Here is a 27,098-nt window from a genome sequence, read left to right as displayed (position 1 = left end):
TTCGACGAAGGCTAGGAAGGTTAACCACCAAAACTCGCGCGTTTCGCTTTTGTTTATTCGTTAATCGAAAAAAACGTATCGGGAAGTTAAGAGAAGTAGCTTGGACGAAGTCGAACAGATTGGTTAATTATCACGTGTGTATGTGTGTAAGTGTGTGCGCGCGTGTGTGTATTATACGTGGTGTATTATGTATATGCGTGTATTTGATAATACGTACATGTCCTCGGCACGCACGAGAGTGACAAGAGTGAGGGCAAGTGTGAGGATACAGAGGATGGTGAAGATGAGGGAGCTTGCGAGGGAGGTGAGAGACAGCGAGAGGACGGACGAGAGGCGGCCGCCACCACCCGCACACCGCCCTAGCGCCACCCAACCCATTCTATGTCATCTGAAACAGAAAGAGCACGTTTTCCATTATTAGTATTCACATCCGTACTATCCTCTCCCCTCCCCTTCCCGTCACGAAACGAATGTCAACGCGTGCAAACAAAACCGACACTTGGAATATATTTCCAACGCTCCTCCCACGCGAATTCGAAAATACAATGTAACGAACCTCCTCGTCCACGATTCTTCCCCACTCCTCCCCCCACTCCTCCCCTCCCAAGTCAAATCGTATAAGCGAGGGAACGACTTCTCTCCAATTTCTTCACGACGCACGCTACGATTTTTAAAACGTGTTTTTTCTAGATGAAAAATTTTTTAACGATAATTTCGATTCCGACTCGAAGTCTCGACTTGAATAAAGGGAAAAAGGAAAATTGTTTTACGAAGAGATATTTTTTGATTAAACGAAACGAAGATATACGAATGAAATCGTATTCATGTGACTTGTGCTTAGCGATCGATTGAGTGGAATAATATTCGTGGGATATCTTCGGACGATTCTAGAGGCGAAATAAAGGTTGATATACAAAGTTGTTAAATTATGAATTGAAATTCTATTACGCACTATACTCGATTACGTTAAATAAAACGAAATATTCGACAGATTTATTTTTAACTTAACTTAAAATAAATAACGCTTCTCCTCGAGAAACTCGTGCACGATTCTTCTCCAATTTTCTTACGATTTTAAACGCGTTCGTGCAACGTTTCTACCGATTCCTTTGATCGTTGCGATATACGGAAATACGGAAGAAAAATATTTCGAGTTGATTTTATCGCAATCATTCGAAAAGATAATTTTTGGTTAAACGAAGCAGAAATATGACGATATGAATGAAAATTTCTAAATAATTTCTAAATAAATAAAGGCAAAAGTTCAATGATCGAATTACGAATTTCAATTATTCATAATATTTGATCAATGATAAAATGTTTCGACAGATTTATTTTCAACTCGACATAAAATGAATAAATAATTTTTCCTTCGATTTTCTTTTTGCAATTTTTTTACGCGCTACGAAAAAACACCAATTCGTTCGGAATAGAATTCGATTTCCTTTCTTGATAATAACGAATCGCGTTCCGCGAGAAGGAAAAGAGAAAATTCTTCGAAACGCATACTTTGATCACGCTTCTTCTCCTTCTATTTCGCTCGACGAGATACGAAACCGGCCACTTTGTCCCGATCCAGAGGCGTGTTATAAAAGAGGGGTGAAAGCCTACCCCTCAAAGACCTGTGGATACACTTTTGATCTACGACCTTTTACGCGATTCATACGTGTACACCCGAGTCTACCGACCCCTTTTTGAACTGAAACCGACAAACAGGGTTGGGAAAGCCTCGAACCATCGTTATTCTTAAAAAAAACGTTATTCTTCTAATTTAGATTCTTTGCTTATTTATTTTTTCCCTTTATCACTGTCAAGTTGGGATTAAAAATTTTTTTATTTTATTTTTTAAAATCGCTCGTCTTTATTCCCGTGACGTGAAACTTTGGGATAAGGGAATTTTTTTTTAATGTTTTTAAAATTATTAAATCGTGAAAAGCTTTGAATCGAATCTCTTGATGTTCCAATAATATTTTCTGTTATTGTTTCGAAAAATGAAACGAATAATAAATAAAATTTGTCGAAATTATATTTTCCAATAATTTAAAAAATTAGAAAATTATATTTAATATTAACAATTTTACAAACAATTGAATATTTAAATTCATTCTTTCAATGATAGAATTTATATGGTTCAATTTTTTTTACAGCAACAGAATTCCATGGGCTTCGTGTATTAATTGGATCAATTTTCTTAACAATTTCATTATATCGAATATTAAATATACACAATATAAATTTTGAATTAGTTATTCGATAGTATTTTGTCGATGTAATTTGACTATTTTTATGTACATTTATCTATCTTTTAATTTAAAAATAAATTAAATTTGAAAAACTTAAATTGAATAAAAATTAAATCACTTGTATAATAAATTTATTAATACAATTCATACAGTTATATTCGCTGCTATTGATGATCCATTATTTTTATTTCATCTTTCTATCTATCACTAATAAATCACTTATATATAATAAATTTATTAATACAATTCGTACAATTATATTCGCTGCTATCAATGATCCATTATTTTTGTTTCATCTTTCTATCTATCTATAATAAATTGACGAGTTTTGTTGAAGTTGAAGACGGAAGCAGAGAAATGGAAGGAAGATTCAGAAAGGGGGTTTGCAAGGGTTAAGTTGACCGTAAGGGGGGAAGAAGTCGTCTGAGTTGGTAGTCGTCTCGCTCATTTTCGCGTCGCGCTGCCACTTTTCAAGTAGATTGTTATGCAGCACTGTTTCGAGTGGCTTGGCGAACGCGTCGAGGACCGTTTCCCCCTCTCTCTCTCTCTCTCTCCCTGCCTCGACCCTCAACGACTCGCACAGACCGTTTTCTCTTCGTTCACTCTCCATTCTCAATTTCCCGCCTTTGCTGTTCCGAATCGAGCTCATTTGCATCGTTGCTTCCTTCGATTGTGATGAGAGAGAGAGAGAGAGAGAGAGAGAGAGAATCGGAATGCGTCGGCTTTCATCTTTTTGCGATCCTCGAAAGGAAAGGACGTGGAAAGGAAAATGAAACGAGGAATAACGTGGAAGGAGATAAAATGCGGAGGTCTGCGAGAGAGAGAGAGAGAGAGAGAGAATAACGCGAAGAGAAATAGAATGATATTAAAAATGAGATAAAATAAAATAAAAAGTAGAATGATAATAAAATAAAATAAAATACAGGAATGTACAAGAGAAAAAGAATAATATGAAAAAGAAGTACAGAGATCTATAGAAATAGAATAATATTTAAAAAAAGATAATAATAAAATGTAGAGAATAATGTGAAAAAATGAAATAAAATAAAAAACAGATGTTTATGAAAAATAGATATGGAAAATAAAATAAAATGCAGAGATCTACAAGAGAAGGAGAATAACATGGAAAAGAAATACAGAGATCTATAGAAATAGAATAATATTAAAAAAAAAAGAAATAATAAAAGGTGGAGAATAATGTGAAAAAATGAAATAAAATAAAATGCACAGATCAACAAAATAAAGAGAATATCATGGAAAAGAACAAAATGTAGAAATTTAATGTAAAGAAATAATATTAAAAATAAATAAATAAAACGTACAAGAGAGAGAGAGAGAGAGAAAGAATATAAAGATTGAAAAAAAAATGAATGATATTGAAAGGAATGAAATATAGAGGTTTAGAGAGAGAGAGAATGTAAAGGTTGAAAAAAAATGAATGATATTAAAAAGAATGAAATGTAGAGCTTGAGAGAGAGAGAGAGAGAGAGAGAGAGAGAGAGAGAGAGAGAGAGAGAGAGAGAGAGAATGTAAAGATTGAAAAAAAAATAAATGATATTGAAAGGAATGAAATGTAGAGGTTTAAAGAGAGAGAGAATGTAAAAATTGAAAAAAAATGAATGGTATTAAAAGGAATAAAATGAGGTTTAGAGAGAGAGAGAGAGAGAGAGAGAGAGAGAGAATGTAAAGATTGAAAAAAAATGAATGATATTAAAAGGAATAAAAAGTAGAGGTTTAGAGAGAGAGAGAGAGAGAGAGAGAGAGAGAGAGAAAGAGAAGAATAAGAATAATCCTGTAACTAGAAATAGAATAATAGAGCGACTTGTTGAGAGTTATTGAGAGAACGTGGAACGAATAATAACGATATTCTTAATTCGCTCGAATCCTATTAGCGCAATCCTGGTAACCAGATTTTAAGCGTCTCGAAAAAACCGAAACTAACTTTTTCTTGAGTCAAATTGCCAATCTTGTGTCTTCCACTGCTGCGGCTTCTAATCCAATATACTTTTAAGTCCATGAAAAAAAAAAAAAAGAAAAAATAAGTCAACGTTTAGAAATAGATTCGATGCTCAGTCTTCTCGTATCCGGAACAACTAGAGTAGCCTTTCTCGAAAATAAATCCTTCGAGATATTAAATTTTCATGTTTTTCTTCGCACTTTTCGACCACGAAAATCCATACGAATTTTCACAACAATTAGGACTAGTTCTACGTAAGTATCTATCGTTTCATAAACACGGCACAAACTAATTTCTAGGATCCAAACTTTTGCAAGGAAGATCCTTTCAACTGGAACGATCGCCACCCAAAAGTTACCGCGTACAAGGAGTTTGAAGTTAAAGCATTATCCAATGGAGCCGAAGTTAACCGACTTCCTCTCACTTGATGATGAATTTAAGAACAGTCTTAATTAGCATGGCAAATTACTCGGATAAAAGGGACCGCAAGGGAGAGGAGACTTCTCCTTTTCTTTCGAAACGAAGAAAAGAAACTGAAAAAAAAAGAAAAGAAAACGATAATAAAAAAAATAAAGCTCTATTATTATACACCACTGTTTCTCAACCTTATCCTCTTCGATAACATAGCTATGTATTCGTTTAATATAATAATTTAATAATAAATACGATCGCTAAAAAAATCTCTAAAGAGACTAAAAGCAAAATTGCGACAGTTCCCTCGAGGAAAGGGAGCCGTCGTGTTAATCACTTTTTATCAAAGAGCAGGAAGAAGAAGAGCGGTCAGTTCATTTCGAGAAAATTTTTTTTTCCTTTGGTCGAAAGGAGTGGAGCTCGTTCAAAGGGAGAGGTAACACGCCCCCCCCCTCCCTCCTTTCCCTTTCCTCGCTATGATCGGCCTCTTGAATGCCTCGCCTCGGGCACCTTCTCTCCACAAGTGCCACGTGTTGTTTACCGTCGTTTCGCTCCTCCTGCTTAAAAAAAAAAAAAAAAAATAAAAAAAAAAGTCAACGTATAATCACGCACCGGTGGTTCTGGGAGCGCCAATCGTCCGCGGAAATCAACCAGTTGCGCGTGTTTCCGCCCATCACCTCCGCCGACCGCATCCGTATCCGCATTTTCCTTTCCATCGATCGATGTACACAACGTTCTATTCCTATATAACTGTGCGCGCTCTCTCTCTCTCTCTCTCGTTCGACGAGAGATATATCCGTCGATAAAGCCGATTCCCTTAATTACCAAGCCGGATGAGCTCTCGTCTCGAGTGCGAACGGACCGAGAGCGAGGGAGAGAGAAGACAGGGAAGGAGAGGGGGGAAGGCGAAAGAGAGACGAGTAAACAAGGGCAATGAGGGAAAATTCATTTATTCATTGGGTTCAGCTTTGCGCTCGTCGGTCAAACAGAAAGGCCTCTTTTCACGAGACTCGTCTCTCTCTCTTGGCACAGGAGGGGAGGAGGAGGAGGAGAGAGGGGGAAAAATGGCGCGCAATCCAGACGGAAACGTATGAACGAACGAAGGTGGGCGGGTGCGAGGTTTAACCGCAACGGTAAACGTTCAAAATCGTGGCAAATATTTACCTTTGAGGTATATAAGAATCCGGTCTTTCGATCGTCTCTATCGCGGATATTCTATAACGTAGTTAGGATCGTGATTTTCTGTTTAATCGTTTCGCCTTCTTTTTTTTTTTTTTTTTTTTTTTTTAGAGTTGTATAAAAATTGGCGTGAAATGAGCAAAAGGAACGAGAATGAAATTTTAGATTGGTCGGGAATGGTAGGACGCTTTTTTTAACACGAGCAGCGTGTATACCGAAGATGAAAGATTCAACGAGATGAATGGAAAGAAGAGGCAAAAGCGACGCCCAAGCTCCAATGGTGGAGCAGTAGTGATGGCACAATGTTAGTCGGACGTATCAGGTAGGCGAGCAAAGTGTAAAATGACAGAATATATCTTTTGCGGGGAAAAAGCAATTTGCTTGAATTCTTGTGAATAGCAAAAGATAAATTCGAAATAAAAACAACATCGCGTTTTGCAAAATCGTCAACAAATAATCGATTAATAAACGAAAAATTTATCGAATGATGAAGAGATAAAAAATAAATCCAATGATAGTGATCATGGTCAATATTAGTCAGATTGAAAACAATTTTTCAAATAATCTATTTACGATAAAAAAAACGCAGGACGCAATGCAAAAGTAACGAGACAATAGTATCGAATAGTCATAGCCAATATTTGTGTATCGTAATCGAACCAATAGGCGATGAATATTTCTGAACAATATTACGAGAACTGTAAAAAAAAATCTGAATTTAAGGATATAAAGAACGAAAGATTCGACAAGTGGCGAGCGCGAATCGAATGATACAAAGTGGTCGTGCCTAATATAAATCAAACAGCCGTTGAGAAACATAATTTTCCAAATAATTTATCCACGATAAAAAAAGACGAAAAGATTTGGCAAGGATCAGTACAAAAGTAACGCGAGTCCAACGCGTGTATCGAACACTATCGTGGCCAATATCGAATCAGCAGAAATCTCTGAACGACATCGCGTGAGAAAAAAAATTTGAATTTAAGAATATAAACGAAAGATTCGACAAGTGGCGAGGGAGTAAGCGCGAGTCGAATGGTAGCAAGTGGTCGTGGCCAGTGTTAGTCAGACCGGCAGGCGGTAGGTACGAGTAAACGCTACCAACCGTACAGCTGATGTTCGTTCGATCAATACGGGGCGTTGCGGCACGAAACGCTATAGAGTACATCACGTGGCTTAGACCGTCCCATTCCGAGTCCACGACTCCTTTCCAACCTGCACTTCCACCCCTCTCTCCGCTTCCTCACCGCTCCTTTCCCATCTTTCTTCTCCTCTTCCTCTTCCGCTTCCACTCCACCAAAGGATATTTCTTTTTCGTAACCCGATACCGCTGTTTTTTCCCTTTCTTTCTTTTCCATCCACGGGACCCACCAACCAATTTTCTTCTCCTTTCTCCCCACCCCGCTCCTTTTCGCCGCTCTTTCGCTCGAAACCGCACGCATGCGCGCTCCTAACCACGCTTCTCGGCCACTTTACCTCCCGATTCTACCGACTGAATCGTAACTTATTTTCCTGCGTGAACACACAATCCGACCAGATATCACTCGTCGTGTCTTCATCGTTCTCTTCCCCTCGACTCTCTCTCTCTCGCTCTTTCGTATTCCGGATTAAAATCCATTTGGACGTAGCTCGGCGAATCCTTGGCGAATTATTTTTTCTTTTTCCTTGCACAGTTATGTAGAACGTGGATCAATATCGTCCTCGCAAGATCTACGAAAGGAAGGATGCTCGTTCGCAAATTACAGGGACAACAGACAACGGGACGCCGAGGTTACTCCCACACGCTTTTGCTTCTCGATCTGGGACAATCGCGTAACGCGTTTCGAGCAAAGCGATTTCCAAACGGGAATTTTCCTTCCATCGTTTCTAATTACTCACAAATATTGACAAGCTACTGGAGATACTTTCAAGATGAGAGTAATCCTTTCCTTTTTCCTTCGTCTTTTTTTCCTTTCCTCTTTTTTGTTTTGCTGAAAAGACTGCGCGCAAATACGAGGCTTTCCTCGAGGCTTCGCCGGAGCGAAATGTATCCCCTAGGAGATTTATAAATACTTTATCTCTTTTTCAGTTTTCTTCGACGAATAAAATCTGAAAATTCGTCGTTCGAATTTTATTATCCGGCATAATCGTTTTCAACAATTTCTCTGTCTCTTTCAACGCCATTTTACGAACGTATTTTCTCGATATCGTCTCGAAACTAGCTCTTATCCTATCTTTTATTTTTTTTTTTCGTGATACGCGCCAATTTTTATTTTTTATTTTTTCGAAAAAAATAAAGTTGTTAGACACAACGCGTGCATTTTAACGATATCTGAATCCATCTAGATGCCATCTTATTAAATTTAAAATTTTCTATTTTCTCGAAATACCTTTTCAATCACGTTCGAGATTATTTTATCAGAAAATTGGCACGATAAAACGTACACGTTAAGGATTTTTATCTAAAAAGGTGGACATTATCCTATTCTACCAAACCGTGAACGGCTTTTGTGTACTCTGCAAAAAGGATCTTTATTACGAGCTGCTATCTACACGAGAATTCGAATTTGTGAACTCGACGATACAATTTTATCGGTGGCAGACTTTCACCGATCCGGCCGGGCACGGAATTTACAAGGAAGTCGATAACATCACGCAAAGGTGAAGGCGCTGAATTAACTTAGCTAGGTTAAGGACGAGATTTTAAGTAGCGGCTTCTCTCGAAACCGGGTCGCCGCAATTTCACCGTGAATTTTTCCATCGCGATAAATGTTCCGTTTCGTTTCGTCACGACATTGTTTAACGGGCGCAAGATCGAGAGGGAAGCTTTCGAATTCAACCATTCAGGATATTCTCGGTTCGATGTAATCCAAAATGGCGGTCAGCTGTCGATCTCCTTTTTTCGAATTTTCCCTTTTCTTCGTTATTTATTCTCGATTTTCCTAATTTCATCGAAAGAGTGGGAATACGAATTCTCGAAAATTTTTTCCTTTTTTGGAGGTATTTGCTTTGTAAGTTTTTTGCCTTTCGAGGATACATTTGAAAGGAATTTTCGATACACTTCCTCTTGATTGTATATATATATTTTTTTCTGAGATTTCTGGGAATTTGAGAGGAAAGAATGAGGCTCTCGATGGTTGTTCTATTTATATGAAATGTTTGGAATGCTTCGTGGAAAAATGATAAAGTTTGAATTGAAGAAGTTGTAACATCCATTGTTAAATATATATAGTAATAGGATTTCGCGTTTAAAGTAGGAAAAGAATAAAAATGTGAAGGAATGGCACACGCGTGAGATCATAAGGGAGGAAGATCGGATCGAGTTCTATCTCATCGATTGATTTTATCGGAACGAAAAAGAAATTTGATCGTAAAGTTGTTGTATAAGTTGTCAATTTATCTAAACTTTGATACAAGTTTTCGAAACAAAGATGAAAAAGAAATATAGCTCCTGAGAAATACGAGGATTCTAAACTTTTTTGTATTTTCTCATTTCGTTTATATTTATGATTTCTAGCAATAAAGATAGTTATGATTTTTAAATATTTAATTCAAGGGATTAAAATTATATTTGTGATTCGAGCAGATTAACAAATCGATCTCTGAATCGATCTTTCGATGGATTGAAAATTGGATTCGTGATTCGAGTAGATCGAAAAATTTTAAAATCGATCTTTCTATGGATTGAAAATTGGATTCGTGATTCGAGTAGATCGAAAAATTTTAAAATCGATCTTTCGATGGATTGAAAATTGGATTCGTGATTGGAACAGATCAAAAAATTCTGAATCGATCTCTCGATGGATTGAAAATTGGATTCGTGATTGGAACAGATCGAAAAATTCTGAATCGATCTCTCGATGGATTGAAAATTGGATTCGTGATTGGAACTGATCGAAAAATTTTAAATCGATCTCTCGATAAATTGAAAATTGTACTCGAGATTGGAACAAATCGAAATGTATTGAAAATTATAATTAAAGCACAGATCGAGAAATTCTGAATTGTATTCGAGATTCGAAAAATTTTAAATCGATCTCTCGATGAATTGAAAATTGTATTCGAGATTCGAATAGATCGAAAAATTTTAAATCGATCTCTCGATGTATTGAAAATTATAATTAAAGCACAGATCGAAAAATTCTGAATCGATCTTTCTATGAATCGAAAATACTTGAAATTCGAATAAATCGAATAATTTTAAATCGATCTCTTGATGAATTGAAAATTGTATTCAAGATTTGAATAGATCGAAAAATTTTAAATCGATCTCTCGATGTATTGAAAAATTATAATTAAAGTACAGATCGAAAAATTCTGAATCGATCTCTCGATGAATTGAAAATTGCACTCGAGATTGGAACAAATCGAAAAATTTTAAATCGATATTTCGATGGATTGAAAATTATAATTAAAGCACAGATCGAAAAATTCTGAATCGATCTTTCGATGGATTGAAAATTGGATTCGACATCGAAACAGATCAAAAATTTTGAATCGATCTCTCGATGTATTCGAGATTCGAATAGATTGACGAAAAATTTTAAATCGATGAATTGAAAATTATAATTAAAGCATAGATCGAAAAATTCTGAATCGATCTCTCGATGAATCGAAAATTGCACTCGAGATTGCAAACGAGATCGAAAATTTTCAATCGATCTCTCGATGATAATTCGAATGATTAAAATCGAAAAATTTTGAATCGATAAATTCGTAATTCAGATCGATAATCGATAAATTTCGAATCGAACTCTCGATGGATAAAAAAATTGAATTCGTAATTCGCGAGAATCTCGATTTGAAATTGGGAATTTATATTTCGATATTCTCGAAGATCTTGATGAAATGATGAGCCCGAGGAAAGGAGAAAAAGGAATGCGCGATCTATGGTAAAGCTGGAGGAGAATCTAGAACGCAGTTCAAGAATATTTCAAGTCACGCTTCTTCTTGCGGAATGTCTCGCACGCCCCGATTTTCTCTTCGCGATGGAATCTTTTCTTCATTTCTTCTTCTTTTTTTTCCCCCCCCTTCTCTCCTCCCTTCGTTTCCTTTTCGTTATACGAATAACATTTGCCAATCACATTTATTACGTCGGGCGAATTGAAATGCAAAACGAGACGAAAAAAGTTGCGAATGATTTCCTTCGAATACTTGCAAGAAATTTTTACGCTTCGAGGAAGAAGATTTCACACCTCTTCTACGTCTTGTAAATTTTCTTCTCGATGAACTTTATTTTTTCTTTCTCTCTATTTTTAATTTTAAACAACGTCGTCTCGAATAAAACGAAATTGAAAAATGTGAACCAAGTAAAAAAAAATATTATATTAAACTATATCCCACTTTCAACGAAATAAAATAATTTCATCGAATTACGTACCAAGAATATTGCAAAAAAGTGCAACGAGATCCATCAAGAACAATCATGCACATTAAACACTCCAAATAAGTTTTATTCTCAGCAAAGAATACTAATAAAATACTCTATATATATATATACTAGAATATATAATATAACTTCACAGAGAAATCGAGAATTACTTTAGATATTGCATTAAAAACTTACAACGATAATTTGAAAAAAAAAAAATTCTATTCTCAAATGCACGAACGTATGTGCAAATGGAAACTCTTTCGGAAGAAAATCATCCACCCATCACAAAAATCTTCCAAATCTGACAAATTCGTAATATATGTATACATAATATATGTATAATATATAATATACTCTCTATATATATACTAGAATATATAATATAACTTCGACAGAGAAATCGAGAATTACTTTAAAATTTGCATTAAAACTTACAATCAAAACTTACAACGATAATTTAAAAAAAAAAAAAAATTCTATTCTCAAATGCACGAACATGTCTACAAATGGAAACTCTTTCGGAAGAAAATCATCCACCCATCACAAAAATCTTCCAAATCTGACAAATTCGCTTGTATACATAATATATGTATACATAATATACGCATACATAATATATGTATAACATATAATACTCTATATATATACTAGAATATATAATATAACTTCATTTACAAGTACTCTATATATAATACTATATAATACTATATAATACTATATATAATACTATATATAATACTCTATATATGTATAACATATACTCTCTATATATATACTAGAATATATAACTTCATTTACAACAATAATTTGAAAAAAAAAATATTTTCGATTCAAATGTACGAACATGTGTGCAAATGGAAACTCTTTCGGAAAAAAATCATCCACCCATCACAAAAATCTTCCAAATCTGACAAATTCGCTTGTATACATAATATATGTATACATAATATACGCATACATAATATATGTATAACATATAATACTCTATATATATACTAGAATATATAATATAACTTCATTTACAAGTACTCTATATATAATACTATATAATACTATATAATACTATATAATACTATATATAATACTCTATATATGTATAACATATACTCTCTATATATATATTAGAATATATAATATAACTTCATTTACAATGATAATTTGAAAAAAAAAATATTCTCGATTCTATTTTCAAATGCACGAACGTGTGTGCAAATGGAAACTCTTTCGGAAGAAAATCATCCACCCATTACAAAAGATCTTCCAAATCTGACAAATTCGTAATATATGTATATATAATATATGTATAACATATAATATACTCTCTATATATATACTAGAATATATAATATAACTTCGACAGAGAAATCGAGAATTACTTTAAAATTTATATTAAAATTTATAATCACTTACAACAATAATTTGAAAAAAAAAAATATTCTATTCTCAAATGCATAAACGTATGTGTAAAGAAATTCTTTCGGAAGAAAATCATCCACCCATCACAAAAATCTTCCAAATCTGACAAATTCGCTTGTATACATAATATATGTATACATAATATACGCATACATAATATATGTATAACATATAATACTCTATATATATACTAGAATATATAATATAACTTCATTTACAAGTACTCTATATATAATACTATATAATACTATATAATACTATATATAATACTATATATAATACTCTATATATGTATAACATATACTCTCTATATATATACTAGAATATATAATATAACTTCATTTACAACGATAATTTGAAAAAAAAATATTCTCGATTCTATTCTCAAATGCACGAACATGTGCAAATGGAAACTCTCGGAAGAAAATCATCCACCCATCACAAAAATCTTCCTGACAAATTCGAATCGCTCGTATGAGTTCCGATAAAGTTATCGAGAACGCGAATTCATGGGAGAAAGAGAACGACGATTGCAATCTATACTACACTATAATCGTAGAAAAGGAGAGAGAGAGAGAGAAAAAAAAGCTTACCTTAACGTGAGATATGTGGCTGGTCGCAATGGACGAGGCAGACTGTTGCTATTCGTTGTGTAGGTTTTTACTTCAACTTTCACGGACTCTCATCTTCTTGCTTACCACTTCTCGTCCGCTTCCCCGGGCAAAGGATCCTCCCTTCTCTTCAGTGGCTCGCGTATCGTTTCGAGCGTCGGCCGCTCGCAACTGTCATCTAGAAAAATGGAAAAAAAAATGTCTAAGAGGTTTTTGCTCGTTACAACTTTAACAACCATCGTTCAGACTAGATTAATCGTCCCAGGCGATATCGCGCCTTTTGATATATCCACCGGTGTCACGGATGTGGAAGCAATAATAAAAAGTAATTGCGAATATGGAAATTCGCTGCCATTTCGAATTCTGGAGAGAGAGTTTTCACGTGGAAGTGTTGGCACGATGTATAAAAAAAAAAAAAGGAGTGGAAAAATTTCTAAGAATACACGCTCGATGTTGCAACATTAATACGATGTCAAAGGTAAGATTAATCGTTGGCGCGATAAAAAAAAAAAAAAAAGTATGGAAGCGGAGGATTTTTTATTCCAATTCTACAAATTTTTCGATGGCAATGCAGAGAAGCTGGTAATAATTGACGAAACATGGAAATCGAGAATCCTAGTGAATTCTAGGAATTTTTCTCGCCAACGGGGGAGAAGTTGGTATACGAAATGTGGAAATTGAAAATTTTCTGTTCAAGTTCTATTGAAGATTTTTTTCTGTTCGAATTATGGAATTTTCGACTCGAGAATTCTGGTAATTTTTCACGGGAATAAGGAGAGGTTGGTACGATTCGGGAGCATCGCGACGCTAAGTCGCGCCAGCTTTCTCGGAATTGACGGTGACCAGCCATCGGGGTGTTGCCAGCAACGTTGGTAACAACCAACCAGTTCAGCCTTGGCCCCGTGGCCCGATTCGTGCACACTGTGCGCTAAACCCATCCTAGTTAAACGTTCGTTACGTCTTACTAACGTCAAACGATTACTAATAACGAGTTTAAACCTTTCTTTCATTTCTTCGATCATTCCATTTTACACTTCCGTTCCTTTTTTTCGAAAAAAAGAGATAAGTAAGAGCTTTTCTAAACTGCTAATTTAGAGAAAAAGACAATTTTTTTTATTTGGAACGTTGCAAGTTTTTCAGCTCGACGAATAATTTTATTCAGGTCGAACAAAAACGGCGTATCTTTCAATCCCTTTCGAAATTTTGCCGAGTTCCGTTCCGAAAAGCGGAGCAAAAAATTTTTCAAAGTTTTTACAAAATCATTATCGAAAACAATTGCAAAGAGAATTTCGTTCATTCGCGGTAAAAGCAAATTATTCTCCGTAATTAACGATATTATTAAATTTTCATCGTGAAATTTATCGATATAAAATCAATCGATATAAAAAAAATATGGAAATTACTCATAAATGTATATTATTTAGCAACGTATATCTTCGATGGAGTTTAAAAAAATGATGTAAAAATCTTTTATTCGCCATATCGAGAAGTAATAATTTATTATTTTTCACCTATATAACGATGGCAACGGCGACAGCATCGATGTAGCGTCCAAGTCAATACAGATGTGTCACAAACACGTGAATGTAAACGATGAACGACAGAATCACGGAATATATAACGTATATCGCACTAAAGTCGACCTAACCTATAAAGTATCGCGTGTACAGGATCATATGCATCGATACCGCTTGAAGATTCGATATTCGATACTCGTTGTCGATTTTGTTACCGACCGATCTTTAAGAAATTTATTTATTTATCCTTTAAGAAATTTATCTCGATCTGTATCACTTACCTCTTCATAAACGCACTTTGTAAAAAAAATTTTGCTAACCTTTCTCATTATCGTAAGTAAGTGAATTAATTGAAAATGTTTTTTTTTGTACAGAACGATTACAATAGGTTAGGTTACGAAATAAGGTTAAAGTGCAAACTTACGCGATTATTTTTCTTCGCAAACTGCACGAACTGTGGAACAAATATAAACATTCTTTTAACCTAACTTTTTCTAATTTTTTTACGAAACGACTATTTATAAATAATTCTTACCTTTCCACGTACTAACAACAATTGTTAAAGATTAGAACGACGCGATCGATCGTTTCTTGCTGGATATTTTACGCAGATTTATACAAAGAACGGGTTTATACGTGAAATTGTTACAAAGAACGACAGGGTCGATGAAATTATGCGGTCGAAAGGAGAACTGTCGACCGGTAATATCGATCGAGCATGCTATTTTTGCATAGGTGTCCCTTTTCCGTAATAACGAGAATAATGCAATGAAAAAACTTTCGTCTAGACGTTCCTCAAATCGATCTCGAATATCTTTTACAAACCTTAAACTCAATTTTAATCGGGTAAAAATATATAACGTGTAACAGTTTCGATCGATGTAAGAATGGTTTAGTCGAAGTGTAAAGTAGTAACGCACACGCATTATGCGACAGTTTTGTACCTTGGCACCGTTTCTTCGCGAACACGCACACAGCAAAGGAACGAACTGTTGCATGAACGCTCATTTGCAAAGCTTGGGCGAACTCTAACATTTTCAAGTGTATCCAAAGTCGAGAAACGTAACACGAATTTTCATCGAATAGTCACGTAATATCTTTTATCAATGGAATTCGTGAAGATAACAATTTTTTATCTCTTTATCCACTTCTGAAAAATGCACGAACGATTAAAATAAATAATTCTTTTTCACTTTTAGAAATACACACTATTATAATTGTAAAAACAACTTTGAAACAACTAAAGGATCTTATTCGCGATGCGCAAGTATAGATATTTCCATTGACAGAAAAAGTGAAGAAGGGAAACAATGTTACAATTTACGTGTGACAAACGTACCAACTGTTGGAAGAAAAATCTTCGAAAACATATTGTAACGCAGACTCTTTTCAATCGCCTTTAGTTATTTCTTTTTCAATGTGAATTCGCCAACTTTGCAAGTCGAGGATATGCTCTCGATGTGAACGAGCTCGATACACAACGATTTCGTCGAAGTATTTGAAAACTTTCGATTAACCTTTGTTCTCGATCTAAATACTTCACCCGTATCAAATAAAGAAGGCGGCTCTTTAAGCGCGATTAATAGACGTTTACAAATAATTCTATCGTTAAAAATTATATATAAAAAAAAAAAGTTGTATTTTGCTTTTCTATCGATCTTCTGATTAAATTTTTCAATTTTATTTTTGCAATCTAATATTTTTTCTAGAATCCACAAAAAGGTGAAATAATCTTATCTTATCTCGTTGAAAAATTGAGTGCAAAAAAACTGAGTGTTGCAATGAAATAGCAATCGAGTCGACCATTCCACGTTCGATTCGAGCCACAAAGAGGATTAATCAACCTATCAATTATTCGATCTACACGCCACGAAAGCCAGCGAACAAGAAAGTGTAAAGTGTATTCGATTTCGTAAAGAGCAACATTGGAAAAATATACCTACCTGGAAAACCGCTATGACATTGCTCAAACGAAATGCAAAATGTTTCAGAGTAATTTCCATGTGAACAATCACACCTGTTCGACTCTAGCTAGCTTTCCCTATCAGTGAGATCTACGATAACTTTTTCCTTTTCCCTCGACCGTTCATTCTCTAACCACGCTCTTCTTTTTTTTTTTTTCTTTTTTTTTTCTTTTCAAGATAGAAATTCCATTCCGCAACGACGATACGATAATTTTAGAACAGGTCGTAACAAGTGTCTACCCACAATTGTCCACTAACTCGATTTACCTTCGTTAAACTTACGCGATTCGCCTCACGTGGAAAAACTTTGCTCGTCAATTTCACTTTTTTCATTCAATTATAATTTCCACTCTACCCGCCCTGTTAAGTTTAATACTTTTTTTTTTTTAATTATTATTATTATATAGTTGATAGCTCGATAAAAAAATTTAAAAAAATTTCTTTCCTCTTTATCGCAATCTTTTAATAATTTTTAGAACAAGTTACGAGATCCTTCGTAACATTCGACAGATCGATTTTCGGATAATTTCAATTCTGAAAGAATCAAATCTTTAATTAACGTAATAAATCGATAAATCGAATAATGGTTTTTTTTATATATTTAACAATAAATAAAAATTATATATTTAACAATAAGAAAGTATATAATATCAATAGTAGAAAATCGATGGTAGAGGATCGATTATCGAATTAATTGAGAATTCTTTTCGGATAATTTCTTGATCTGAAACAATCAAATTCTTAATTATTATTAAAATTAGAAATCAATTTTTCCTAAATCTCAATGATTTTTTACGTACTTGATAATAAGAAAGATAGGATATAAAAAAATTAGATTTTTTTTGCACATTGCCAAATCATTGTGAATTCCTTTATTCGTATATGACAATTATTTCGATTCGTTTTTTCCATTCTAAGCCAATAATCAATTTCAGTAAATAAAATAGTGCTTCGCTACATATATGCGTCGAAATGATACTATTTTATTCCTCTATCCTCATTTATACCGACCGATCGTATTCCCTTTTTCCTTTAATACCGATCGTACGAGCGAAATCTTCGCACGTACGAACGCGTTAAATTCACACAAGCAACTAAACTCGGTCATTCGAAGCAACGGGCCACGAGCTCCGAGCGTCTCATAATATAAACATCGTTAAATACGTCATTCCATAAACGTGTATAATCGACGCTCTCACGACGCTCTATACACAATATACAATCCCCTTGAAAATTTCACGTCTGATCGTATCGCGGGCCAATTTATTTCTTTATAATTTTTATATGTATATATATATATAACATTATCATCGATCTATTGGATCGATAAAAGAGAAATAAAAATTGATTACATCGAATTAAGATATACTTGCCGCCAATATACCAATATATTGTTACGTAACAATCTTACGATTAATTTAATCATTATTCTCCTTTTGCAAATCATGATTCAATTTACTCGATTGAGGTTATTTAGGGCCGCAAATACACGCTTGTGGAGAAAACGTAATCGATCAATTTTATTCGAGTTTAATTTATTTACATTCGATCGAATAATTATTTTGACTTGGTCGATAAGTCGTACACACGGTGGCGCGGCAGTTTGAATAACTCGGGATATCGGATACGATATCCGATCAAATATACACGGGAAAGAGGCCCTCGAGATTTCATCGAGAGATCGACATACATATCCAATATTATTAGACGCGTCTTGCTCGAATCTTATCGCGTGTATTATCGTGTCGAAAGCGGGCGAGATTGATCGATCGATCGATCGATCGATCAATTATTTAATTGCGACTCTTGGTGACGCGTCGATTTTTTTTTTTTCGAAACTAATGAAATTCAAGCCCCAATTATCTCGTCGATAATCATTCACGCTTCCGTCGAATGTCTCGATAATATCTCGATAAGTAAATAAATAATGGGGAGGGAACGCTGCCCATTCATTCGATGAAGTTTGACAATTTCAATTTCGATAGGGAATTTATTTATTTTTATTTATCTCGCCTTTTTTATCGCGTGACGATAATAATAATAATAATAATAATAATAATAATAATATACGTTGAATACAATTTCTTCTTCTTCTTCTTTTTTTTCACGTAATCTAATTTTCTCGCTTTCGCAGATTTTAATCATCGTGTCTTTAATCAAAATTTAATTAAGAGTATCTAAGAATCTCCGATGTAAAGATATTTAAAGGAGGAAAAAATTGTGCAATTTTTCTTCCCTGTATTTACAGATCGTTCTATCCTTATTAAATTTAATTATAAAGCGGAATCTAATTATAAGATGTTAAAAGAAAAGGAAAAAAATTTTTTCTTTCGCGTCATAGATTCGATTTCTTGCGATTTTTTAATTAAAGCGGAAGAATATAACGGAGTGTAATAAAATATTCGAAGGGATAATATATCTCAAGGATAAACATATTTCCTTTATTATATTCAATATTTCGATAATTTACGTATCGTGTTGAATCTTCTGACAAGCAAGTGTACATATTTTATCTCGGGAGAGAGGCTTCCCTCCATCCCTGCCAAGTGCTCACTCGATTATATCACAATGGAAAGACATCACAAGCTCCTAAGATATTCTCCTCGACTCGACTACAACACTAACGCCACTATCCTCGATTACCGCACTTCACTAACGAATTACTTTGAAACGAGCTACTCGAACGAAGTAAAGTTCATCCCCGTGAAAAAGATAATGATTCATCCATGCTGCAATTTTGCTCGATAAAATTAACGAATAATGAAAATATATATATATACACTTTTTATATAGAGATATTTTTTAAAATATCTTTGCTCCGTTGTGAAAGTACTTTTAAATATATATATAAATATATGTATATACTTTTTTTTAAAAATACTCTCACAATGAGGTAAAGTAATGAAAAAAATAATAATTATCCTGTAATTTTGTTCGATAAAATTAACGAAATGAAAATAACCTAACCTATATACACTTTTCCATAGAGATATTTTTTAAAATATACTCCATTGTGAAAATACTTTTAAAAATATATATAAATATTGAAAAGTGTATATACTTTTTTTAAAAAATACTCTTACAATGAGATAAACTTTCAGTGAAAGAGATAATGATTTATCTATGCTGCAATTTTGCTCGATAAAATTAACGAATAATGAAAATATATATATACACTTTTTATATAGAGATATTTTTTAAAATATCTTTGCTCTGTTGTGAAAGTACTTTTAAATATATATAAAAATATATGTATATATGTATTGAAAAGTGTTTATACTTTGTTTTAAAAATACTCTCACAATGAGATAAACTTTCAGTGAAAAAGATAATAATTATCCGTGCATTTTCGTTCGATAAAATTAAAATAACCTAACCTATATACACTTTTCCATAGAAATATTTTTTGCTCCATTGTGAAAGTGCTTTTAAAAATATATATATAAATATTGAAAAGTATATATACTTTTTTAAAAATACTCTCACAATGAGGTAAAGTAGGTAAACTTTCAGTAAAAAATATAATAATTATCCTGCATTTTTATTTGATAAAATTAACGAAATGAAAATAACCTAACCTATATACACTTTTCCATAGAAATATTTTTTAAAATATTTTTGCTCCATTGTACTTTTTAAAATATATATAAATATTGAAAAGTGTATATACTTTTTTTAAAAAATACTCTCACAATAAGGTAAAATAGATAAACTTTCAGTAAAAAAGATAATGATTTATTCATGCTGCAATTTTGTTCGATAAAATTAACGAAATTAAAATAACCTAACCTATATACACTTTTCCATAGAAATATTTTTTAAAATATCTTTGCTGCATTGTGAAAGTACTTTAAAAAAAAAATAAGTAATATAGGTAAACTTTCAGTGAAAGAGATAATGATTTCTCCATGCTGCAATTTTGTTCAATAAAATTAACGAAATGAAAATAACCTAACTTATATACACTTTTCCATGGAGATATTTTTTAAAATATGCTCCATTGTGAAAGTACTTTTAAAAATATATATAAATATTGAAAAGTGTATATATTTTTTTTAAATCTTTTATTTATCTCTCACAATGAGATAAACTTTCAGTGAAAAAGATAATAATTATCTTTGCTACATTTTCGTTCGATAAAATTAAAATAACCTAACTTATATACACTTTTCCATAGAGATATTTTTTAAAATATCTTTGCTGCATTGTGAAAGTACTTTAAAAAAAAAAAATAAATAATATAGGTAAACTTTCAGTGAAAGAGATAATGATTTATCCATGCTGCATTTTCGTTCGATAAAATTAACGAAATGAAAATAACCTAACCTATATAACACTTTTCCATGGAGATATTTTTTAAAATATCTTTGCTGCATTGTGTAATATAAGTAAACTGAAAGAGATAATAATTATACGTGAAACGAGAATATATACACTTTATATATATATATAGATATATATTTTTAAAAATATCTTTGACAAAGAAAAGCGCGTGCCTGTTGTCGTAGACGGAGAAGAAGAAAAACGAAATGAAAAAAATGAATTTGATATATCGCGTACGAATTTAGGGTGAATTTAGAACGATAGAAATGGAGTTGAACGAAATGAGGTTAATAGCCCACTCGAAAGAGTCTGGCCTCTCGTTTAATTTGCTCTTCTTTAAAAATGACTCGCCCACTTAAAAAGAACATCATGCGAAACGACAGTGCAAAAGCGAGCACATTATATCCATTACATCCCATATTACATATTGTCCTCAACGTACGTTTCAGTTTCCTTTCTTTTTTCTTCTTCTTCTTTCGCCTCGCCTTTTCGATTACACATCACGTATATTTCTCTGTAGTAAATTATTGACACGATCAAAACAATTTTTGTTCGTTGTCCTATTAAAATTTCCTATTAAAATTCATCATCCGTGTCGAGTGATTCGAATTATTCGTCATACGTTTACATTTGTTCTACAATGGATACATCTCGTCGTAATTAAAATTGCAAAATGTCTCCACTCCTGTTATCTCTCAGGGGGGAGGGATTCATCCGTGAAAGGGTTAATCTCGTGTCTACGTCAGCGTCGAGATGACGCGTGGAACGAGTGAATTAAAAAATAATCTTTACATGTTTTATAATTGTAATCTTATCTTCTTTCTTTCTTCCTTTCTTTTCTTTTTTTTTTATTAATTTTGAAGAAACGAGCAGATGATTATTCGAGAAATATAATTTCTTCTAACGAATACGAAACGAGACGTATACGCTTTCCTTGTTCGAGGAACGGAAGCGTTAGTATTTGAGGGAATGGAACAATCCCTGACCGGATGCTAAATTCGAGATAATCCGTAGCCGTTATCAGACTTGCCAATTAATGATGCAATTAATAATTAGAAGGAGAATATTATTTACGCAACAGCGATAATCGAGATCGTCGAATCCCAAACGTGGCTACGGATAAATAAATAAAGCACCGATTAACGTACGATAATCTACTCTCGAAAATGGGAAATTGCTCGGAATGAATTCCTCGATTAAATTAAAAATAACGTGTACAATCGTTATTATTATCGATAATAATAATCTTCGATCGATCATCGTGGATAGATAGAGATTGATTGCGAGAAAAAGAAATCTTGGACGCAACGTGATTGGAAATTACTTTCTTCCTTTTTTTTCTTTCTTTATCCATAAGTTCCAAGAAAGATTACGATGAAAATTCCCTCTGATAAACTTCTCTCTCTCTCTCTCTCTCTCTCTCTCTCTCTCTCTCTCTCTCTCTCTCTCTCTCTCTCTCTCTCTCTCTCTCACAAACGAACGAACGAAGGAATGAACTAATGAACGAAGGAACGAACTAATGAACGAAGGAACGAACGAACGAACGAACGAACGAACGAACGAACGAACGAACGAACGAACAAAGAAACGAAGGAACGAATGAACGAACGAAGGAACGAACGAGCAAACGAACAAACTAATAAACAAAGGAACGAACTAATGAACGAAGGAACGAACGATGGAACGAACGAACGAAGGAACGAACGAAGAAACGAACGAAGGAATAAACGAACGAACGAAGGAACGACAAACGAACGAATAAAGGAACGAACGAACAAACGAACGAACGAATGAACGAACGAACGAAGGAACGAAGGAACGAACGAACGAATGAACGAAGGAACGACAAACGAACGAACGAAGGAATGAACTAATGAACGAAGGAACGAACTAATGAACGAAGGAACGAACTAATGAACAAAGGAACGAACGAAGGAACAAACGAACGAACGAATAAACGAACGAACGAACGAACAAAGGAACGAAGGAACGAACAAACGAAGAAATGAATGAACGAATGAAGGAATGAACGAACGAACGAACGAACGAACGAACGAAAGAACAAACAAATGAAAGAACGAATGAATGAACGGAGGAATGAACGAACGAACGAACGAACGAACGAACGAACGAAGGAACAAACAAACGAAGGAATGAACGAACAAAGGAACGAAGGAACGAAGGAACAAACGAACGTACGAAAGAACGACAAACGAACGAATGAAGGAACGAGTGAAGAAACGAAGGAACAAACGAACGAATGAACGGATGGATGGACGGACAAAGATTCGCTCTGTAATTTTCCAAAGAGAAAGAGAGAAAGAAAGGGAAGGGAAAATGTCGATCGTATAGATTCGAAACGATTAGCAGTTTCCAGTTGCGTTGCAAGGATGAAAGAATCGCGGTTACCTTAATCGGGGGGATGGAAACTTTTCACACGCACAAGGTTGGAATTATGCGGTTATTATAAATGATCCAGATGCATATTAAATCGGCGCCCTTGACCCCGTGAACACGTATTTTCGTGATTTATCCGAGTGTCCTTCGTGCATTCCTAAAATAACAGCCCAGAAAGAGAGAGAGAGAGCCGAGAGCCGAGAGCCGATCCCAACAAGACTTGGCACACCGACGTTCGATAATTAAAAGCGAAATAATGGGAATGATTTTCGCATCTGAAATTTAAATCCCAAATCATTATCGTATGCAAATTAATCGACATCGATTCGAACAGCTGGACGAACTCTCGACCCTCCTTCGAGAAACAACGAACCATCCAATTTTGGAAAAATTTACGATTCCCCTCCCCTCCTCTTCTTCCCTCCCTCAATTAATCCCTTCGTCGCGAATTAATCGCGCAAGAGTTATCATTTAACCGACCGAGCATTTCCACGGAGAGGCTAATACTCGCGGGCCAAAGGGAGGAGGAGGAGGAGGGGGTGGTTGCAAAAAGGGGAGGGGTGGCAAACGGGGTCGGTCAGTCTTCGATATCCCGTTATACGCAACCTTCTCCCTACTCCTTCTCTCCCTCTGACGTCACAGCAGGGAGACAGAGAGGATCAACCCCCACATCCCCTCCCCCTTTCGTTTCGGGTCAACCGAGGTCGAGCCTGTTCGACTTACCTTCCTCCTCCTCTCGAATAACCACTTGTATCATCCGTGAGAGGATCGAATCGAGGAAGAAGAAGAGAAAGAAGAAGGAAAATTTGTTCTGAATGGGTGGATCTGAATCGTGGATCACGCGAGAAATATTCCGGAATTTTAAATTATTGGGTTGGCAACTAAGTAATTGCGGATTTTTTTTAGAAAATCAAAGACAATTTTTTCATGGAACTAAATAACTTTATTCTGTAACGCGTTGCCCATTTTGATCAATCACCTTTTACCATCTTTCATAAGGCAGCGTCGTAATCCCACGTTCATAAAACTTGTGGTTTTTATTAGCAAAAAAGTGAATCAGATACGATTCGATATCATCATCGTTATTGAAATTTTTACCATTCGAGGAGTTTTGTAAAGATTATTTCAGAAAATATTTTATGTGTTTTAATTTTTGTTTTAATATAGTTTTTAAAAGAATTTGTAAAAATAGCATTCTCTATTTTCATGATATTATATTATAATTCTAATAAATATATATGGATATTATTTTAATTAAATATAAAATAGTTTAAATAATATAATATATTTAATATTATAATACATATATTTAAAATTTTAATATCATAGAATTTCTTATTTATTACTATAATCTATTAGATAATATCTAAAAAAAGTTTTTAATTAAAGAATTTTAATTAGAAAATTAAAAAAATATCAATATGAATATTTCTTCAATATTTGATACTTTAAAAAAATATATAGAAATGGCATCTTCCATTTTTCTTTATTTTACATAAAAAATAAATTCATCATGTAAATTGCATTTAGCAATTTCAATGAAAATAATAAAATCTTCGTAAAAATATAATTTTCCATTTTCAGTATCACATTGTTACAATTTTAAAATTATTTAAATTTTAATCTTTAGCAGTGAACAAGTTAGATATAGACCACATATATGATAATGCATAGAAATTGCATTTGGCAAACAATAATCCGTAAAAACAATATTTATTGGGTTGGCAACTAAGTAATTGCGGATTTTTTTTAGAAAATCAAAGACAATTTTTTCATGGAACTAAATAACTTTATTCTGTAACGCGTTGCCCATTTTGATCAATCACCTTTTGCCATCTTTCATAAGGCAGCATCATAATCCCACGTTCGTAAAACTTGTGGTTTTTATTAGCAAAAAAGTGAATCAGGTACGATTCGATATCATCATCGTTATTGAAATTTTTATCATTCGAGGAGTTTTGTAAAGATCGAAACAAAAAGTAATCGGATGGTGCAAGGTCAGGACTATATGGTGGATGTGGCAAAACATCCCAATCAAGCTCCAATAATTTTTGCCGAGTGACCAAAGATGCGCGTGGCCTTGCATCGTCACGATGGAATACAACACCTTTTCGGTTTGTCAATTCGGGCCGCTTTTCTTCAACCGCATTGTTTAATTTCGTTAGTTGTTCGATGTAGACAACAGAATTGATCGTTCGGTTGGGTAGTAAGAGTTCAAAATAGACAATTCCTTTGTAATCCCACCAAACTGATGACAAAACCTTCTTTCGACGAATACCAGCTTTTGATGTTGTTCGAGCTGGTTCACGTGGCCTGCTCCACCATCTTTTCCGCTTGATATCGTTGTAAACAACCCATTTTTCATCGCCAGTTATCGGTCGTTTTAAAAATGGATCATTTTCATTACGTTTCTTTAGCAAATCGCAGCTGTTAACGCGTTGCGTTAAATGCTTTTCTTTCAGTTCGCGAGGAACCCATGTATCGAGTTTTCGAACATAGCCAAGTTGTTTTAAGCGGTTTTCGATGCATGTATGCGATACATGAAGCTTCTCTGCAATCTCACGAGTTGTACCGTGACGATCCGAATCGATTATCGCTTTGATTAGGTCGTCATCAACTTCAACTGAAATCCGCAATTACTTACTTGCCAACCCAATATATTAATTAATAGAGTTTCCTCTATTCCTTTTATTTGGATGAATATCGAGAGAGATCATTATATATTTCATCTCTCGTCGAGTGTGTATATTCATTACGTTACTTTGTATCACAAGTCTCTGAAACTAAGAACCAAAGATCCCTTTACTTTCCCCAGACACCGTCTTTAAAGCGATTATACGACTATGTAAAAAGTTTCGTTTCGATATCGATGAAAATTCGCCTTCCAATTCCCTCTCGAAATACATTCACAACAATTATTCTCGAATCGTTGGAAAAATTATATAAAATTAACAACTCGGTTACGACTCGTTTTATTACGGTTTCTTACAGTTTGAACGGAATGGACAAGCCGTCATTGGAAACGAAATGTTTGATAGAGAAGGGACTGGAATAGTAAGGGAGTCGTGACAGCCGACTGACAGTTCTCGATAAAACTTTTCTCGACAATCGGGACCGAAGTGTGCCTTAGCCGAGCCCGGAACGTTTGTTGCTCGACGTTTCCTACCTCAACTTTCCAGCGCGCCGGCTTTAAAAACCGATACAAACTTTCGCGTTAATCCGCTAGGAATTCTATTCACCGCGTCGCGCGCAATAGGTAAATGGGGAATGACGGAGAGAAGCTTGGGTCGTTCTCCTCTCAGTTCCATTTTCTTGTACGGAGAGAGGGGAATAAATTTTTGAAACGATATTTTTAAAAAAATCTATCTTTCTTCAGTTTCGGTTTATTTTTCTCGTAATTTTGTAAGTGAAAGATGAAATGATGGAAACATTCTCCTCTTGGAATTTTAATTATTGTAATCCACGAAAAATATTTCTTACGAGATTTCTTTTCCCATCTTCTTGATATTCGTTTATTTCTTCGTAAAATAAAATTAGAAACAATTGACGAAATTTCAATCCTTCCCTCTTATTTATTAAATATTTTCTACTTACTTCTTTTTAAAAAATTTTTCTCTCTCTCTCTTTTTATATTCGTTTGTTTCTTCGTAAAATAATCTTTTACGAAACAACCGACGAGATCGAATTTCAATTCCATCCTCTTATCTATCAAATATCTTCTCTCTCT

The 27,098-nt window shown here is 34.1% G+C and overlaps 1 protein-coding gene and 1 pseudogene across 25 annotated transcripts in view; one reads left to right on the top strand and one right to left on the bottom strand.

The window, feature by feature from the left end:
• The window catches only part of pHCl (ligand-gated ion channel pHCl), a 75,525-nt gene that overhangs the window by 33,953 nt on the left and 14,474 nt on the right, over positions 1–27,098 (bottom strand). For 16 of the 25 annotated variants that reach the window (XM_016916459.2, XM_026445275.1, XM_006563334.3 and 13 more), the window contains 2 exons: positions 13,153–13,348; positions 218–388 (listed from right to left, as the gene is read on the bottom strand). In XM_016916459.2, the coding sequence (XP_016771948.1) occupies positions 218–378 (161 nt within the window). In that variant the 5' untranslated portion in view covers positions 379–388; positions 13,153–13,348. Of the gene's footprint in view, positions 1–217; positions 389–13,152; positions 13,355–14,681; positions 15,049–15,222; positions 15,472–15,631; positions 15,968–27,098 lie in introns of those variants that run through there. The other 9 variants (NM_001077816.1, NM_001143880.1, NM_001143879.1 and 6 more) reach the window with 6 other exon arrangements.
• LOC102656222 lies at positions 21,344–23,198 on the top strand (annotated as a pseudogene).

This window comes from Apis mellifera, linkage group LG15, assembly GCF_003254395.2.
Source record: "Apis mellifera strain DH4 linkage group LG15, Amel_HAv3.1, whole genome shotgun sequence".
In the NCBI taxonomy this organism is placed as follows: Eukaryota; Metazoa; Arthropoda; class Insecta; order Hymenoptera; family Apidae; genus Apis; species Apis mellifera.
The sequence above is the reverse complement of the archived record's forward strand: the minus strand, read 5'-3'. Positions and strand labels throughout refer to the sequence as shown.